Source organism: Crocodylus siamensis, chromosome 9, assembly GCF_052110815.1.
Source record: "Crocodylus siamensis isolate JL-2025a chromosome 9, ASM5211081v1, whole genome shotgun sequence".
NCBI classification, from domain to species: domain Eukaryota; kingdom Metazoa; phylum Chordata; order Crocodylia; family Crocodylidae; genus Crocodylus; species Crocodylus siamensis.
Window position 1 is genome coordinate 55,369,320 of NC_143403.1, and position 13,089 is coordinate 55,382,408.

General features: G+C 44.1%; 2 protein-coding genes across 4 annotated transcripts; one reads left to right on the forward strand and one right to left on the reverse strand.

The window, feature by feature from the left end:
- The first annotated feature begins 488 nt into the window (after positions 1-488).
- On the forward strand, positions 489-4,185 carry DYNLL1 (dynein light chain LC8-type 1). The gene is made up of 3 exons (XM_090063901.1): positions 489-617; positions 933-1,070; positions 3,866-4,185. Exons 2-3 carry the CDS (start codon positions 939-941, stop codon positions 4,001-4,003), a joined length of 270 nt encoding a protein of 89 aa, XP_089920027.1. The 5' UTR covers positions 489-617; positions 933-938; the 3' UTR covers positions 4,004-4,185.
- A 148-nt stretch (positions 4,186-4,333) lies between these two features.
- Positions 4,334-12,995, reverse strand: COQ5 (coenzyme Q5, methyltransferase). 3 transcript variants are annotated; one of them, XM_090063892.1, is made up of 7 exons: positions 12,803-12,995; positions 11,996-12,145; positions 10,886-11,110; positions 8,567-8,673; positions 6,946-7,034; positions 6,598-6,709; positions 4,334-6,061 (listed from the first exon to the last, which is right to left on the reverse strand). In XM_090063892.1, exons 1-7 carry the CDS (start codon positions 12,969-12,971, stop codon positions 5,960-5,962), a joined length of 954 nt encoding a protein of 317 aa, XP_089920018.1. In that variant the 5' UTR covers positions 12,972-12,995; the 3' UTR covers positions 4,334-5,959. The 3 variants fall into 3 exon arrangements, with proteins under 3 accessions (XP_089920018.1, XP_089920020.1, XP_089920019.1); XM_090063894.1 differs by having other exon boundaries at positions 12,884-12,986; XM_090063893.1 differs by having other exon boundaries at positions 12,872-12,986.
- Positions 12,996-13,089: the final 94 nt, after the last annotated feature.

Consider the following 13,089-nt stretch of genomic DNA (forward strand, 5'->3'; position numbering starts at 1 on the left):
AGGCTCTAAGGGCCCTCAACTCACCCCGCCTGCTACGCGCGGAGCGGCGCCTCCTCCTTGGGGGTTTGTTTGGAGAGTTTTAACCGGGGAGGCCACGACTAAGGGGTTCAGCCCCGCGGGACGCCCCTCGGCAGGCCTGGCCGGGCCGCGCCCCTAGCCCCCTCCTCCTCCAGGGGAGGGGAGGAGAGCCCAGACCCGGAGGCCGTAGCAGAGAGGGAGGCCCGGGACCGGCGGCGGCCTGCGGGTCAGTGTAACCGGCTGACCCTCGTGAGCTGAGCGGCCTCCATCCAGGACCTCGTGCTGGCGCCACGGCGGCCGCCTGTCGCCATGGGAACCGACGCCCGCGCGCGGCATGCCGGGCCGCAACAAAATGCGACAGTAAGCCGCGGCGGGAAACGGCGGGCGTCGGCCAATGAGGTGTCGCGGGGATTGTTGCAGAGGCCGGCGATTGGCGCAGGAGGGAGGGGCCCGGCTGGAGGGGCGTGGCCTGCAGCACTTACCTTGCGGGGGCGGTGTTGCGCGCTTTAGTCACACCGAGGAGCGCGGCCCAGGCAGCAGCTGCGCCGTCCGCACCGCCCGGCCCTACCGTCCCCACCCGCGGAGCCGACCCGCACCCGGTGAGTAAGGGCTGGGCCCGACCTGGCGCGTGCCCGAGGGAGCGGCGGGGCCCGGGCGCCCTGGTGTCCCGGTGTGGCCGCCGCGCCTTGCTCGTCCCGGGCTGGTGCCGCGCTGAGCCGCATCAGCGCGGGCCGCGAGCAAACCCGGGGAGTGTGGGGCGGCTCCCCAGTGTGTCTTGTCCCTCAACCCCTGCGGAGATAATGCCCGCCCTCGGGGGGGGGGGTTGCTCCCGGGCGCCAAGCCTGTTAGCTGCCCACGGGGGTGTGAAGGTTCGTGCTCCCCGCCTTCTAGCTCCTTTCCCCACGTGTGCCCAGGTAACCATGTGTGATCGAAAGGCTGTGATCAAGAATGCGGACATGTCCGAGGAGATGCAGCAGGACTCGGTGGAGTGCGCCACGCAGGCCCTGGAGAAATACAACATTGAGAAAGACATTGCAGCTCATATAAAGAAGGTAAATGGCTTGTCTGAATGCATTTTTCTCCCTCTTCTGCCTCGGATGAATGCTTGAAGATCCACTAGTGTAGTGGTTCTTAATGTCCTTTGTACCACGACTCATTTGTAAGCATCGGTGGCCAGCCCTGACCCAGTGCCCCTCATTCCTGTCCCCAGGTGCCAGCCCCCAGTGTGTGGGGTAGGGGTAAGAGAAGCCCCAAGCAGCCCCTTGCCAGCTGGAACTCTGCCAGCCCACAAGGGGAAAAAAGCCAGTTTCCCAGGTTTTTTTCATTTTTAAGGGAGTATTGATTTTAAGCCCTTTCCTATATTCTTGTGATCCACTTCTGGGTTGTGACCTATAGGTTGAGAAATGCTGGACTAATGCAAGGATAGGCAAGCAGTGGCACAGGCACCAGACCATGGCACGCAAAGGCATTTTCTTAGCATGTGTGCCTTGGGGCAGGTGTTGGGGAAGGGGCAGGGACTGCTACAAGAGTCTGGCCCCTCAGAGGCTTCCTGCTGTCTGTTTCTAGCCAGCTAGCACCTTTTTAAAAAAAAAAAAGTTGTATACAATTTTGGTACGTGGCCCCAAAACATTGCTGATCTCTGATCTAGTGTGAGAACCCTCCTGGTAAGGAGGGGCCGGGGCTGAAGTCTTTGCAGCTCGACTTGTCTGAAGCTGTTCCTATGAAGAGATTTATTTTTATTTGATCAGTTTTCAGCCAAGAGCTGTACACTGCCTAGCAACTGTTTCTGGGTTTGGTAAATTTTTTCACCCTCTGCTCTTCTTCATAGCTTAGCAACTACAGTTTTGTAGAGGCTTTTGAGACCATCAGTCTGAGGTGGCAGTGAGAGAAGCTGGTCTGCTAGAATAGTGAGACCACTCAAAGCAGTCATTTTAACATGACAACCAACACGGGGTAAACAATCACCTAAAATGAAGTGGTTCCTATTCCTTGCTATTCTAAAAAGAATTGCAAAACCCTTCTAGAAAACTTGATTGTAGAAATGAGTGTAGGTTTTCTCCCCTATACACTGGGAATGTTACCAGTTACAAAGTAAGTGTCTACAAAACTTCAATTTTGGGGGTTTGTTGTTGTCCTGTCTGGGTCCCGGGTTGTCGTCCCCCCCCCTGCTTTGTAGCTTTTTAAACATCTTGGTTTTCCAGAGGAATAGCAAGGATTTGTAATTTGTGTGGTTTCTGAATTGGTATATAAGCAAATGCAGCTTGTATGTACATGGGTAGAGGGTTGTCTTGAACTAGTGGGGGAGACCAGACTTTTTGGCAGGTATGCCACAAATTAACCCTACACCCTCTCCAAGTCCCACTCTGGTCCTCCCTTTTGTTGACCAAACAGCTGCTGTTTCCTAAGAGGTGTTGTTCCCCCCCCCCACCCCCCCGGCTTCCCACTTCATCTGATGCTGTGCTGCCTGTGAGCCACGCAGGCTGGCTGTGCCTCTTGTGACACCCATGGTGCAGTGGCCACCCCTGTCTTAAAGTTATGCAAATAGAGAAGCAACAGCCAAAACATTTTTTAGTAATCTAGTGTAGAGGTGCACTGAAAGACCTTTTTTTTTTTTTGACCAATACTTACTTAACCAGAATTGGGCAATACCAATTTGACTGACGTTTTTTTGTTTGTTTGTTTTTATGCAGCCCAGCAGCTTGGAGAGTGGTGTCTGGTCAGTTAGTAGAGGGGTGGGGGGGAGGGGTAGACTGAGGCTCCCACAATGAGTGGGAGGGGAGCTAAGACAGGGGCAGGTGCTGCCCAGCCAGGGCAGGATGGAACTGCATGTAGCTTATTTGGTGGGGGTGGCTCCCTAATGTGTACACTTCCCCTAGGGGAGGCATAGGGGGCATGAGCCCTTAGGATTTGTGCATGGGTGGGCTGCCTGCTGAGAGCTGGATGAAGCTTGCCAGGCTGCATTCCATATGCATGGTGCAGCTGCACACATGCATGCAGCTTCTATCAGTGACATTATTGGCCACATCATCCAAAAAAAGCCAATTTGCTGATATCCATTTTCCTCTTATTGGTGCTGATTTATGATGTGGACTGATATATTGGCGTACCTCTAATTCAGTGCAACCAATAACGCACTTGCAATGGAAGAGCCATGCTTGGGGCAAGTTTGCCATCAAACTTTTTAGGTTTGCTAGCCAAAATATATGAAACATCCAGTTTGTATACAAATTTGGACTATTAAGTGACATGAGAGACTTTGCTTTTAATTGGAATGAGTGAGACTTGACTAATACTTGACTGTGTTTACAAAATAACTTAGTAAGACACACCTGTGCTTCCACTGCAAATGAGTGCCATTCTGAATATCAATTTGTGATCTAGCAAAGTATCTTTTCCATAGTTAAACCCTCTGCTTTGTAGTTTTTTAAACATCTTGGTTTTCCAGAGAAAGAGCAAGGATTTGTATATACTAATTCAGAAACCACACAAATAGGAAGCACCCTGCTCATCTGATTAGACTTCTGGGTGAAAGGGTAGCTTTGGTGGATGGAAAGTAATTTTTTTGCCTCCCCTCTTACAGCATTACCTCTTAGAACAGTACCTTTCTAACTTGTGTAGAACTCTACATTTTCTGCCCCCCTTGCCATAAGTCCTCCAAGAGCAGAAAAAAGTATGCACTGTTTTTTATTTTTTAATTTGCTCAATTTAGAACATGACCAAATGTTAAATGAATACAAACGCACATTTTGCCAAGGAAAAAGATCCTTGACAAATCCAAATGTCTCTAGGCAGATGGGTTAAGCAGCTTATTCTTCTGATACTAAACTGCAAGTGACTTTTTTTTCAGGAGTTTGACAAGAAATACAACCCCACTTGGCACTGTATTGTGGGAAGAAACTTTGGCAGCTATGTGACTCATGAAACTAAACATTTCATCTACTTCTACCTGGGCCAAGTTGCTATTCTCCTCTTCAAATCTGGTTAGACATGGACTGTACTACCCAAGCTTGCATCCAGTTAAGGACTGCATGCTAATTCCAAATAGAGACTGAAATCTTCAGCCTTCCCCAGGGAACACACTTTGATCAAGCCTCTTGTATTGTTAATGGACAAGGATGTTGCTGTACCAGTTTGTGTTTTCATTGCCACTATAAAAACAAAAACAAAGCCAAAGTCTTCCTTGTATTTTATTTGCTTTCAAAAACTTGTTTCTTTTTTTCTAGTAAAGAAGTGGAGTTCATTCAGTTGAATTTTATTCCAGTAGTTTTACAGCTATCTAGCCCTCTTATTCCTTTATCGTCTCTTGCAATAATACTCACTCTAGAAACAAGTGAAGTACTTTGTAAAGCAAGCTTCACTTCTTTTAACTACTCAAAGTTTGCTCTCAGGCTAGGGGGGAGAAAGCATAAATAAAACTGCAGCTCTAGTTTCAGTGAATTTAGCCCTGCCCATCCTAGTTTGTACTGCTTTTTTCCTAGTACCTATCAGTTCCTAGCTTTGGGCAATGAAATAATAGCTAACTAGTTTCATTGTTTCTAGATGAGCTGTTTCTTTCATGGAACTTAAATGAGAAAAGTTAAAGGCTTATCATTTTAACAGCAGAGAACATTAAGAAATTGATGCTGTATACCTACAAGTTACTGACTACAGAGATCCCTGTATTCTCGATAGCATTTAGAATATTTTAAGTAAGAGCCCTGACAGTAGCTGCAGCAGGCCAAGTACTATGTAATTGGTGAAGACCGCTTAAATAAAGCACATTGATTCTAGTTTTATATAGACCAAATTCTGTACTTCTAACTGTTATAAACTTTCTTTGACAAAGTGACAGAAACTTACAAAAATAACTTTATACTCTGTGTTAAGCCAGCTAGCTCTCGACTGTTGCAGATAAATAGGTATTTTATGCTATTTACAAAAAATAAGAATATAATCAGTATACTGCTGCCTTTCACAGGAACTAATGAAACAACACTAGTCATCTTAAAGGCAAAGAACAGAATTGAAGTACATTCACTTTCAACTTTTGTAAAACTACTGGAGTGCAAACTTGCAGCCATCATCTGTACAGAAAAGTAATGAGATAATATTTTTATGAAATCTGGTTTCCATGATTTTTTTTTCATCCTAATATAAGGAAAGTTGTACACTACCATGCATATGTTTACAGTTAAAGGAGGTTAAACGGAAGCTCTTAAGGTATATTGTACATCTATAGCTTAAACAGTACTGTACAACAGCAATTCTGCCTCATCACTATGTTGAAATAAATTGATTTTTCAAGCCTTTTCTGTTAGGAAAATGTGCTGCTAAGAGTAACTTGCATAGAAACACTTAAGTGTCTGTACCTATATAGGTAAAAGATACTACAAGAAAATGAAAAGCTCTGATTAAAAAGTGAAGTTTACTCTTATATACATGGGGGGAAAAAACCCCCCAGATTTTCATACATGTTGTTGTCATTTCAGATGACATGACAGTAGCTTTCATACCGGTGCTAGAATCTGTATAGAAGAACCTCATCTGAAAGTTAAGTCCATATCCAATTTTAAATAAACAGTTAAATTACTAGAAGTTTGAAACGTGTCAGACTTGAAACCTTAACTGAATTTTGCTATGTCCTCATACTATGTTTAAGTACCAATAAAAGTGGCTACAAGGATAAGCTTCATCTTTGAGGTCTCTGGCAAAAAAATGCATTTAGGAGTCTTCTGATCCAGAGTTACTTAACTGTGTTCCATGCTCAACAGGCAAAAAGAAACTAGGTCCCAAATTGATTCAAGACTACTATTTCTCAGTTTATCTGGTGTTTAGATTCTGGAGATTGCAGAATAGAATGATGGAAGATTTGAGCTATCATGATGGTAAAGTTGTCCCACAGCTTTCAGGTTCTTCACAGGAAACTATCATTAACTGTTCAAAGTACTTTGTGAAGCAAATATCACAGTTTGAAACCTGAGTGAATGGCAACAATGCCAGCAGTTAGATTTCGATATTCTACTTTCAAAAAACCTGCATCTTCAATCATTGCCTTGAATTCCTCCTGAAATACAGTAATTGTGCAGTTATATAATCTTACTTCTGTTATTATTTAGAGGACAACTCTAAGATAATTGTCCCCAAGACAATACCAAGAATGTACTTTGCACATTAGACTTAAAGGGTGGTTCTGTACGTATGGTTTGTGGCACTGTGAACCCATCTGTAGCACCACAAATTGCACATACACTTGATCCCAGTGTCAAAAAAAAACCCGTGGCAGAAGTGGAGCACCAAGCATGACAGCACTGTATGCCGTCTAAAACCAGGGCCTAGCCAGCCAGAGCCCTGCACACCCAGACTGCTGCTGCTGGAGCACCCCCCCACCAGGACTCTACATAATGCTGCTAAGGCTAGTCCAGGTACTGGCCCCAGCCTCCCCCACCCCACCCAGGGCAATGTACCATGTGCCAGAGTGTGCGTGCAGGGGCATTCCCCAGGGACAACCAGCAGCAGCACAAATATGTGCCACTGCTAGTTTTCCCCAGGGAACACACATTCCAGCTTACGGGGATGTACCCAAAAAAGCCATTTTCTTACTTGAGCTGGAAACTGTCGGATGCTCTCTACGAGGTATTGGTAAGACTTCCAGTCTCCAGCAATAATCTCACCCAGAACTGGGATAACTTGAAAGCTGTATAGATCATACAGCCTGCCGAGAAAAAAACAAAATATACAAACCAACAGATAACAAAACCCCTCCTAAAATTTTCTCCCAAATAAACTTGGTTGTTTTATAATCCTTTTTGCTCTAGATTGGCATGAGATTTAAGCATGTGATAAAAATGGGTTTAGGGATCTACTTTCATGTCATACATATGCTGTATTGGGGCAGCCCCTCAATAAAACGTTGTGAAGGATAAAAATAGTAAGAAAATATATTCTAACCTAGAAATAAGAGGGTTGTTGACTTGACTAAACTCTAGACACAGGAACCTCCCTCCTGGTTGCAGCACACGGTAGGCCTCCTGAAGTGCCTGAGAGAGATCAAAAGTCAGTGAGTACACTGTTTCCTAGGGCAGCATCAGTTCTAGCAATGTCACATGTGGGACTCCTGGATGGTCCACCTGCTATCCAAGCAGAGGAACGAATCTAGGCTGGTTAAAGTCAGAAGAGAATCCTGGGAGTTTAATGGAACCTGGATGATTACATCATTCCTCCTGAAGTCTAAAATTAGCAGCAAGTTGTATAACCTATTAGGCAACATCCCTGCCTAATAAACCCTTTCCTATCAAGCCAAACAGTCCCAACTCCCTTTGGACTAACAATAGGCTCAATACTGCTAAAGATTGCTTTTGTTACTTCGGTTATTTTGGAGACGCTCATATTATTTTCAAGTGAGTGGAATATAATAAGATGCAACACCTAAACCTAATTTTTAATTAGCATCCATTTTAAAGACATTAGCCAAGTTACTACCATCCGTCTCCTGAGGTGGGAAGATCCCCCAAACTGGCGTAGAATATTCTGTTTATGAATTCTATTCCTTTCTGTCTCAGATTGTAAACTCCCATTTTGAAAGTGAGGCTAGTTGCTTTCGGTCTTTCAGCCTGCATGCTGGATGGAAATTTCAATGGGTGATGACATTCCAAAGCCAAACTGAATCTGAGCAGATCTCAGTTAAAGAGGAGTACTTTGGGATGATGGGATAGCTGAAGCCTAGAGAAAAGAGATTTTTCCATCTTCTGAAGAAGGGCTGATAGCAGTGGAATTTTTCCAGTGCAGAACCCACCTGCCCTTACACACATGCATACAAAAATCTATATAGCCCTTTGAAAGCAAAGGCTGAGGGCTCATCTTGACTGAAAAGGGTTTTCTTAAATGTATCAGTTCAGACACAGACCTGACAAAAGGCACTTGGAAGACCTGTTAGACAAGCTTTCAGATATCAACTGTGCAGTCGGTTCAAAAAATTCTTAACTTCTCAGACATTTCTTTGATGACTCTAGCCACAACAACACTCCAACCCTACTACAACTAATTCTAGCTACTTTAGTGAAGCAGAAAGACTTTGCTCTGTTGTGTAAAGGAATGAGTTAACAGAAGTAAATTGCACCACAGGCCAGGGAGCCTTACATAGTGATAATTATGCATTTAAAGAGGTGACCAGGTCTCTGAAACAACTGATCAATTGTGCTTGATCAATTATTTTTGCAGGCAATGGAGTTATAAATAAATCAGTCAAATAGCAGATTTGGATTAGAATGGGTGATATAAATTTACTGTAATGCTAAGTTATGGACTACAGGAAAAAAAAGGGTAAAGGACATCCAGAGTTCTTTGAATACTTATTAATGATCTCAGTTTTAGCATTCTGATGCCATTATAAAGAATACAGTGTTTAGCCTCTGGTTTTCATTCAAGCAAGCTGGAGGGCTACATCCCAACTGTATGTGTATCACAGGTTGAAAGATTTTAGCTGATCACAGGAAATGTTCTTTCTGGAGCTCAGAAAGCTCAGCAAAACTTTAAAGTTCTTTTCCCGCCAGGTCATGCTGCTCTTGATTACCTGGTCAATATGAGTTACATTCCGGATTCCAAAGGCAATTGTGTAAACATCAAACTTGTCATCATCGAAGGGGAGCTCCTCAGCATTCCCAACAACCCAGGACAAGCCTAAAAGTAACAAGGACAAATGGGAACTGCTCCATGTGACATTCCAGAAGGCTTTTGGAATGCTTGCCTTCCCAAAAAGACTGAATAGATGTTGTTTTAAAACCATAATGTGATTCTGCCCCTCAGTGGGGAAGGACTCTTCACTTTAAACCCACAACCCCAAAAGTGCCTGCATCATGACTGTTTTCCTTCAGACAAAAGTCCAGCAAATTTGTTCTCAACCTTTTTGGACTTTTGTGAATTGAGTGGCCAGACAGGGATAAGCCTGAGCCTGCATCTGTCTGCTTATTTGCTCACACCATCCTTCAAAGGATCTTGGGGCACCCTGGGGTGCCCCATTTCCATGCACTCTGCTTGAGAGTCACTGACAGAGTCTGAAAATGAAGGGGAGTTACACCTTGGTGTTATGTTCATTTTCTAGAAAGGGATAATACTGGTAGGAGCTACTCTCCTTTACAATTCAGAGAGGGCATGCTGATGTCTGCTTTTATGACTTTCATGAACTGCTGAACACAAGCAATCTAGCTTTGAAAGTAGTAGCTAATGCCTCTCTCCTTCCAATAGTTTTTCCTTGCCCTCCAGTGCTGGTATTACACTAACAAGATAGGTGGGGAGCCAGGGATTACAAGCCAGTCTGACCTTTAAGCTTCTCCTTTTAGGACAGGGATGGGCCAAATGGCAGATCCAGCTGGCCTCCGTTTCCCAGCAGCCCCTGTACATTGCGGTTTCCATGGAGAACCCAGGGGCATGCAGGCAGTGGATTACAGCTCAGCCCCAGCTCTGGACCACACTGTTACCAATGCAAGATCCCAGCTGCAGCCTCAGAGCAGCTCCCCATCCAGCCATGCACCCTGCCAGCACTGCTGGGGCCAGTCTCCCTGGAAACCCTGGCCCCAAGCTGTTGCAGCACCACAACTCCTGGGGTCTCCATGGAAACCAGCCACAGTGACATGGGCAGGATCTGCTGGGAAATGGAGTTTGTGGTGGGCCACATCAGGTCCACAGGCCAGATTCTGCCTACCTCTGTTCTAGGAGGAGAGTCAGCAATTAGTAGGCTGAGAAGTGAAAAGTGAAAGAGAGACAAGAGAACAGAGTGGCCAAGGGCCAATCTTACCTAGTTCCCATCTTGTACAGTAGCCTAGCTGACCAAATTACTGCTACCAGAAAGCAGCCTACCTATCTTACAAACAAGTTAGAGGAAAACCATAATTATTAAAAGCATTTGCTATCACATCAACAGAACAAAAAACATCGTACAGGGCTCTGGTGTATGTTTTCCCCTCTCTGCTTAAAAGGAGAAACATTAACTCTCCTTAGTGCTCAATTTAGCACAATTCCTTTTTAAAAGAAAAAAAAGTTTCTAATTTTTCTTCTCTGCTTCAGAAGCATTAATTATTTCCGTTGCATTGATTCCTACATCCCACAGTAAGTTCTTTCCCTTCTCTACACAGTATGTACACCAACAAGCTACTGATGATAAAAAAATTCATTTATTCTGAAATAAAGACGGGACATTAGGCTATGTTAAACATTACACTGAAGAGTCCTATAAGATTTACCATGTGTATTTAAACTTGGTATATCTTATTTAAGGGCTATAACTATAAACTCAGACAGATGGCAGATGGCTATCAGACAAATACTGTCATGTGAAACAACTTGATTTTCTTAGGTCTTACTTCTTAAGCCTTTCAAATCAAGATTTGTGTGGTTTCCCAGATAAAGTCTAGAAGCCACTGAATTATTTCACTGACCTGCAAACTAACATTTAAATATGATTCATTTTTTCAAAGTATTATAATAAATTCATCAACTGTGGGAGATACTATAATAGCTTTGTTATATGAATTCTGGTTGTCAGGATATTTCACATTAAAGTTAATGAAGGTGCACTGGCACAAAAGATAGCAAGGTTTAGCTCACTGGGTAAAGAAGAATCAACCATTAGGCTTCAGATTAAAATCCAAGTTTGTATTTTTGAATGATTTAACATTTAAAAGGTTGACAATACCTGTCTGGATACAACAGCACACAACTGCCTAGGGAAGAGCTACTTGCCCAGTTAGATAAGCAAGTAGAATTTTGTATGGAGGTGCAACTTGCGATCATTACCTTTACATAATAGATTATTAGGATTATTTTTACATCATCTACTACTCAAAATGTCTCGTGGTCAAAGACCCAGTATTGAAACAACACAATGCAGACTTACCTTCAGTATAGCCAAGAAGTTGTGCTTTCTGTTTTCCAACCTTCACCATTTCCTTGTTAATATCACAGATCACCACCTGGGATCCTCCTAGAGGTTTAAGTGCCTCTTCCTGGTAACTCTTAGAGATTTCTTGCCATGATAAATTCTGATGGGATTTCAGCTTCTGTCTGAGCCGATACTCCCGCTGGGAACGAACATAATTGATAAACCGAAAGGCGATGTCACCTGTATTTGTTTTGAAAGGGAGATGCACAGTATGGAATGGTTTCTGATATTGTAAAAATTAAAAGTTTGAGGGAATAGGAAACTGAGACTGAATATTAAATTTAAGTATAACTAATTGTGGGGATAGCTGGTGGGGGGGAAGAGAACAAGTCTGCTTTTCCCTTAACTATTAGATTAAACTGAAATTCTATTTTTTGTAATACTGTAATTCTACATGGAAAAAATTAGAAGTGTTTCAAGACATTAGTGAAACGAAGCCTCTATCCCCCTCCCTTAACTCCTGCAACGGGAAACAGAAGTTAAATGACTTGCTTAAAATCATAAGCCTGCAACAAATTAGGGAATACAGTAAAAGCTTTGTTATCTGGCATGTGTGGGGTAAGGGGGCTACTGGTTATCTAAAAATTCCAGTTATCTGAGAGTTATATTGGCACAAAGCCTGCAGCAACAGCCCACCCTGACCCAAGCAGATCCCTTTCCCCTCCCCCCGCCCCTTCCCCTGCAGCTCCTCTATCAACGTCACTAACTAATGTAAACACCAGAAATATTTGATGCATGTGCCACATAGACTCAGCAAAGATTCCATTTGCTAAAGTGAGGATTTGTATTGGGAGATATTGGAAATTCCGGTTAACAAAGTATTTTGGTTAGTAAATGCTGGTTAACAGTTTTACTGTACCATTCTTTACTTCAGGCCCATTAACTGCTAGACAGCACTTCCTCTAAACTATTCTTGCTGATATAACAAATATAATTGTGCTTCTTATTACTTATATTCTAATCATTTTCCATTTCCCCTATGTAGATGAACTCATTCAGGCTATTAAGAACCTTACTCAGCAGATAGCACTGCTTAACAATACCAGAAACAAAAGTGGCCTTTACCTGTCCCTCCAGCAACATCAAGCAGCTGTGTTCCTGGGTAAGGGTTCATTTGATGCAGTAAGATATCCTTCCACAGCCGGTGAATTCCAAAGCTCATTGAATCATTCATTATATCATACTTTTTGGCCACACTTTCAAACACCTGGTAAACTACATTAAAAAGATATTACAATGAGATATACAATACCTAGGAATGCCAACATAGGCAGTCTAGAGATGATAAATGACTGCATTTTTCTTCTGCCCACTCTCTCCTTGATCTTCAGCACCACGGTCATTTAAGCCAACTTTTATAAACCCGTAGGCATGGCTGTTATATTTCTCTTGCAAGTTATATCCAAGAAAATGTCCAAGAGACGAGAATTGTGTGTGATGTCTTTTATTAGACCAACTGCTGGACAAGCTTTTGCACATTAAGGGCCCTTCCTCAGTCAGTGTTATTATTTACTGTTTGTTGCTATTTAACTGTGTATCAATATTTAATAAATGTTCATTAGCTGCTATTATTTATACTCCAGTACCTCCTACAGGTTAATCGAGTTGTGCAACACCTCCTCTCACCCTCAGTGAGCTCTCAGTATAAAAAGAAACAGAAAGAAAGGGCCAATACAAAGCCAGAGCAAGAAGTGGGCCCAGAGTCACAGCAGCTTGTGGACAAGGTTAGAAACGACCAAGATCCCGCGGTCCTGTTCCGGCCGGTTACAATGCTGGGCTGCCTGTGTCCTGCACTACACTGAAGCCAGAGTCCCGCACCGTCCGCCTTCCAGCCCCGACCCCGATCTAAGCTGGTCACCCTCGCCGTGTCACCTCTCTGTTCTTTCTCCGCCTCGGGCACGGTCTGAAACCCTAAGTGTGTCTCCCCCTGAGTGACCAGACCCCGCGCCCCACCGAGGAGCCCCCAGGCAGCGCTCAGCCTCTTCCCGCAACTGCGGCGGAACAGGGTGCGGCAGGGCGCCGCTCCGATGGAAGCCGCCATCTTGGGTAGTGACGTGAACTTTGCCCCTTGACCGCCGCCTCAATACGCAGGAGCCGCTCTCGTGTCACGTGATTGAAAAGTCTTAGCCAATCGGAAGCTCTGCCCGGCAGCGGGAAGG